Consider the following 5,600-nt stretch of genomic DNA (forward strand, 5'->3'; position numbering starts at 1 on the left):
ACCATCTCCTTTGAGTGTCTACATCATTAGGCCCTTTATGCTGAGGCGCAAAACACTTCACTAGTCAAACTGATCAGAAGGTCCATTGCTCTGGAAATCTATCCAAGCGAGGTACCACATCAACAGGTTGCCCAGAGAAGCTGTGGATACACCATCCCTGGAAGTGTCCAAGGCCAGGCTGGATGAGGCTTGGAGCAACCTGGTCTAGTGGAAGGTGTCCCTGCCCATGGCAGGGGGGTTGGAACTAGATGATCTTTAAGGTCCCTTCCAACCCAAACCATTCTCTGATTCTATGATTCTATGATTCTATCTTCTCCCAGTCCATGGTGAGCTGGCTGGACTAACGCGTTTGCTGTGCCAAGGTTGGCTGCAGGGGAGAGGTTTTAACGGGCAGGATCAGAGCGGGCCAACTGGTGGAGAAGGACCTTCTTGCAAAGGGGAGTTTGACTAGAGCGAGTGAGCCATATGGTGGTGAAACAGCTGCGTGCCCCTTGGCCAACAGGAGCCAGGAGGAGGCCTTTCCTATGAACACTTCCTGCCGGGGTCTGGGGAGCCCCCCCGGGAAGAGGGCAGCTGGGAATAAGATGCAGCTAGAGGAATTTTCCCAGCAGGCTGCTGACAGCCATCCATCTTTGGGGGTACAGCCCAGCCCTGGCCTGCCTTCCTGTTTCTTGTTTCATGGGTTTTGTGTTGGAGGCAGGATCCGCGTGTTCCACGGAGACATGCTCAGAAGCACAACTCTGCTCCGCCCTAGTTCATTTTCCAGACCAAAATCAAAATACCGAGGTTGATTCTTGTAAATCTGGGCTTTGTCATTTCTGCTAGCAGTCCTGATTTCCCGAACTGGGAGGGGCGAGGGGGAATCCTATTGTTGCACATTTGATGTCTTTTTTATGTCTTTTCTGATGTCTTGCCACATTTTGTGCTATCAGCATTTCTGTTGACCACTTCAACTTTTCATGAATCAAGTTCCTTCCTAAAAAAAAAAAAAACCAACACCACTTTAAATGCTCTGGAAGGTGAAAAATGAGATTAAAATCCCTTTGACATGATTTATTATGGTTTGCTGAGTACAATGTTCTGTATATGGTGCACTAAGCTGTCTCAAGCTGGGACAGAAGCTGATCTGGATTGATAGAATCCCAGCAATGGGATTAGCTAGGTGAATGTGCGGATCTGGTAAAACGTGAAAGTGGTCAGACACCTGACGGTGGCATGGCAGGGATCAGAATTATGAATCACATCAAGCAAAATTTAGTATGATGCCAAGGGGCAGGACACCTGATTCAGCTGTCTTGTGGAAACGACAGTAAAGTACATGTCTGTGCCCATCATCCCCTTGTTTTCTATTATTCTTTGACTCAGAGCACTGAATTATTTTGATGGTGTTGGAACAGATTCTTTTGATTTGACTGTTTCTTTTATCAGCAGATCATATCTCAAACTTGAAGTATGAGTCATCCTAAGCTTTTCCGTCAGGGTGGAAGAACATACTTAGCGCACACATCCACAGAGAGGAAAAAGCTACTTCCTAAAATGTCACGTGAGTTTCTTTGGTCAGTCCAGAAACGGGACTGATGATTCTTGCTCCGTGACACACCGAAATATCTGCTTCGCTCAGGTGGGTATAAGCTGCAGAATTCTGCTTTCCTCTTCAACTTGCAGTTTCTTCATCTTCACTCCTGAAAACCTTTCTCTCCCCTCCAGTTCCCCTCCCCTCCCCTCACCTTCATAACCACATAGCAGCCCTTTTAGCGCTCTTGAAAACATAGCGTGGGCAGGATCTTCTTACGGATTCATCCCTCAATTTGCTTTGGGGCAGGATTTGTACTACTATCTTTATGGCATTCCTTGAGTCCCTATCCTCTTCATCCCACCTTCTGCAGCTGTATGGGAAGGCAGCAAGATTCAGCTTGTGCAGCGCTGTTCCCCCGTTGTGCCTGTGAAAGTCGCTTCTGCCTGCATCAGCAAGACCACAGGAAACGCAACAAACTTGTTAGAATTTTCTTAAGCCCCCAGCTGCTTTCCAGTGACTTCTTTTGGAGGTTTCCTTGCAGGTCACCCTCACCTAAAAACCTCTTAGCAATTGTTAGCCAAGGGTGGTAAATTACAGTGTTTGTTACAACTGTTTATCTCATTTTCTTTGTGGGGAAGCTGTTCTAACACGCGTTGCTCCACGCTCAGACTCTACGCTATGCAAGGAAATATGTTATGCAAAAGAAGAGATGGATGATTTGGATTAATTTTTGTTAATCATATTGATACTTAGTCCTGCACACAATGGTCCCTGACTGGCATCTGAAACAGAATCCGCCTGGTTTGTCTTATGTCTGCTCCGTTGCTTCCGCGGGCTGTATTCAGGCCTTACCTATGCAGTTTCCTTTTAGGAACCTTTCAGCAACACAACTGTCTTCACCAATTCAGCAAGAGTTTAGTTAACAGGTATTTTATAAACAATTCTATTAATGCCTAAAGGATGAAGATCAGGCTCTCTTTCTCAGAACTACATGCTAATTTATTTTCTGTTTTATAGCTACAGAATGCCTCATCTCCCGGGTAACAGCAGTTCACGTGAACAGGCTGCTGTATATTACGCAGCGGAATCCATCGTCTCCATTGCTGCCTTCCTCATAGTTTTCATCATAGGTATCCCAGGCAACGGACTGGTGATCTGGGTAGCTGGTCTCAAAATGAAAAGGACTGTGAACATCGTCTGGTTCCTAAACCTTGCTGTGGCTGACTTCACGTGCTGCTTGTCCTTGCCGTTTTCCATCATTCATCTGGCTCTCCACGAACACTGGCCGTACGGTTGGTTCCTCTGCAAAGTCATTCCATCGGTCATAGTCTTCACCATGTTTGCTAGCGTCTTCCTGCTCGTGGCCATCAGCATTGACCGCTACCTCCTCGTGACAAAACCTGTCTGGTGTCAAAATCATCGAACAGTGAAATTTGTAACCCTCATCTGTGGTGGCATTTGGATCCTGGCCTTCATTTTCTGCTGCCCCGTCTTCCACTACCGCGAGACTAGCACTCACAGTGGCAAAACGGAGTGTGGGTACAATTTTGGAGACGACCAAGGGCTGGAGTATATGGACGATTCTGCCAGTGAGCTGTTGGAAGAATACTCGCCTTCAGCCTACAACGGCAACGACTCATGGGGAAGCCTCTACGAAGGCGCTCATTCGGTGTCCCTGCCCTTCGTGGCAATAAACATCAGCAGGGCTGTCTTTGGCTTTGCGCTCCCCTTCGGCGTGATGGCGGTTTGCTACGCCCTTATTGCCTTCCGAACGCGCGCCAACCAGTTTCACAAGCCACGCAACAGGATGCTGCGAACGATTGTGCTGGTAGTAACCACTTTCTTCATCTGCTGGGCCCCATACCACGTTGTTGGGATTCTGTACCTCGTACCTACCTTTGGAACGGAAGTGAGTGAGTCACTGATCTTCTGGGATCACCTCGCGACGTCGCTCGCCTACGCCAACAGCTGCATCAACCCCCTGCTCTACGTTTTTGTGGGACGGGACTTCAGGGCAAAGGCACAGCAGTCGCTGCAAGGAATCTTGGAAGGTGCCTTTACGGAGCAGCCGACACGTTCGATCCCTTGCTCCCTTGACAGGAGCAAGACTTCAACAGAGAAGGACATTAGCAGCACGGTGTGACGCAGGACTCGGATCAGCACTGTGGGAAGGGCGAGCTATGGCCCTGCCCAGCGATCTCTCCATTTAACAGCTTGTTTTGCTCCGACCCCCTTGCTTAACCTGCAGACGCACACAGGGCACTGGCACGATCAGAACGGCTAACCCCCTTTCTCTCCGGAGAGGTGGGAAGGTGGAAGTACCGGGAGTCATAATCTGAGGGAAGACTCCGGTAAAGCAGGAGACACGGAGTATTTAACCTCTGGAGAAGAAAGCGGGCTTGCAGAATGATTTGCGGTGGGATCGTGTAGTTTAACCTCTAAATTTCTAGATGAAAAGGTTATTGGAGTTGTTTGCACATGTCTATGTTCTACATCTCCTGTCTCTGATAAACTGCAGATGAAACCGTGTCTCTCCTTGAAATCTGTTATCCCATCTTTCCTCCCCTGGGATTCTACTTGGGGTCTGAGGTTTTCTTCCCTGAAGATGCCCTAGAGGGTAGTGCTGCATTTCCTTACAGCAGTGCCCTAGAACAGCATTCGCCCCCGTCAGCTCCACTGACCCGACTTCCGTGCCTCGGCCGCTTCTTGGCCCCAGCAAAGCCAGTGCAGTACAGCAGCGGCTGGGCGGGCGCACGTTTACGATCGGCACGCGCCGAGCGTAAACCCGAGTCCCAAACCTTCCTTTTAGAAAGCAGTCCAAGATTTCACAGATGTCCCTGCTGCGTTCTGAGATGGCACGTGAATGCCATCGGAATTTGCGCGGTGGTGACCCAGATGAGGCGGCTGGCTGTTGGGACTATCAGTCATTCCGCAGTGGAGAAGCGCTAACCTCTGGCTGACTCCAAGAAGGTAGGGAACCAGCCTGTTGTGGCAGGGTCAGGTCCTGCTCTCTGAAAGAGAGGTGCTCCTCACGTCTTCCTGGTGGAGGAGGATCAGTACATCCACCCAGCCAGGCTACTCGGGACTTGCCCAAGCTCGCACGCTGCCTGCTCCGGGAAAGCAGATGTAACCTAACAAGTACCCTAAGGAAGTAGTTTAAAATCCGCTTTTTGTGTCGGTCCTTCCTCATTCCAACAAATGCCATGACAGCCACTAAGCGCTGGTATCGGTTTTGCTTTGCCTTCGTGGAGAGCGCGAGTGGAAGGACTCGCTGCCCGGGGAACAGTCAGCTGTGAGAACTTCCAACTCCCTCCTGGCATCCTGAAGAGCCTCAGCCGTACAGCACTACAGCTGTGGGCTGGTAATTCTGCCCCACCCACCCCCAAACCCTGTTTCTGAGGGAAGTAGGGGAGGAAGCAAGCCCAGCTGAGAGGCGCCGCTGGAAAAAAAATTCAATACTGGCACCCAAGGCGTTAAACCATAAACATTCACTTTTTCTTTTTATTAAGAAAGCATGCACAAAAATAAACTCGTGAGATCACGCCCCTCTCTCCCTGACCACTGACACGAAGCACGGGGGCCACGCCACGCTGGGGGGGGCCGGCTGGCACCCCTCCCCTCCCTGCAGGGCGGCACCCACACCCACCGCCCGCCCGATGCCTTCCCACCCACCGACACCACACACTTATCTCAGGGGCAGAGGAACGAGGCTAATTTGCACACTGGGCTCGTATTTACATATGCAAATGAGGCGGAACTTAATATGCAGATGAGGCAAATATGCAAATGAGGAGCGCTTGGATATGCAGAAGGAGCCATCTCGGTTCGGTTTCCTTCGGGTGGTGTTTCCAGACTCCCACGGGGCCGGCTCTGGGTCACATCCTCGGCGAAGCCCCCACCTGGCACCTACCAGAGGCCGTCTGTCACGGCCGCCGCCCCCCCCTGCCACAGAAACCCGTCACACGGATTCCAAGCTGCATCATTCCCATCCCGAGGCAGCAGAACGAACGGCTGACACCATGCTGAAGTTGTCTGGGATTCCTCATTTCTTTTGGAAAGACTCAACCACGAACTCCCCCCCTCC

At 50.6% G+C, this 5,600-nt stretch overlaps 1 protein-coding gene across 1 annotated transcript; it reads left to right on the forward strand.

Annotated features, from left to right (window-relative positions):
* Positions 1-2,540: 2,540 nt before the first annotated feature.
* Positions 2,541-3,659, forward strand: LOC104512635 (C3a anaphylatoxin chemotactic receptor-like). The gene has a single exon (XM_010155691.1). It carries the CDS (start codon positions 2,541-2,543, stop codon positions 3,657-3,659), a length of 1,119 nt encoding a protein of 372 aa, XP_010153993.1.
* The last annotated feature ends 1,941 nt before the right edge of the window (positions 3,660-5,600 follow it).

Source organism: Eurypyga helias, unplaced genomic scaffold, assembly GCF_000690775.1.
Source record: "Eurypyga helias isolate BGI_N326 unplaced genomic scaffold, ASM69077v1 scaffold9657, whole genome shotgun sequence".
Lineage (NCBI taxonomy): Eukaryota > Metazoa > Chordata > Aves > Eurypygiformes > Eurypygidae > Eurypyga > Eurypyga helias.

What these genes read in the sequence shown, in the direction of transcription:
- LOC104512635 (XM_010155691.1), top strand. Translation starts at nt 2,541, where the DNA reads ATGCCTCATCTCCCGGGTAACAGCAGTTCACGTGAACAGGCTGCTGTA.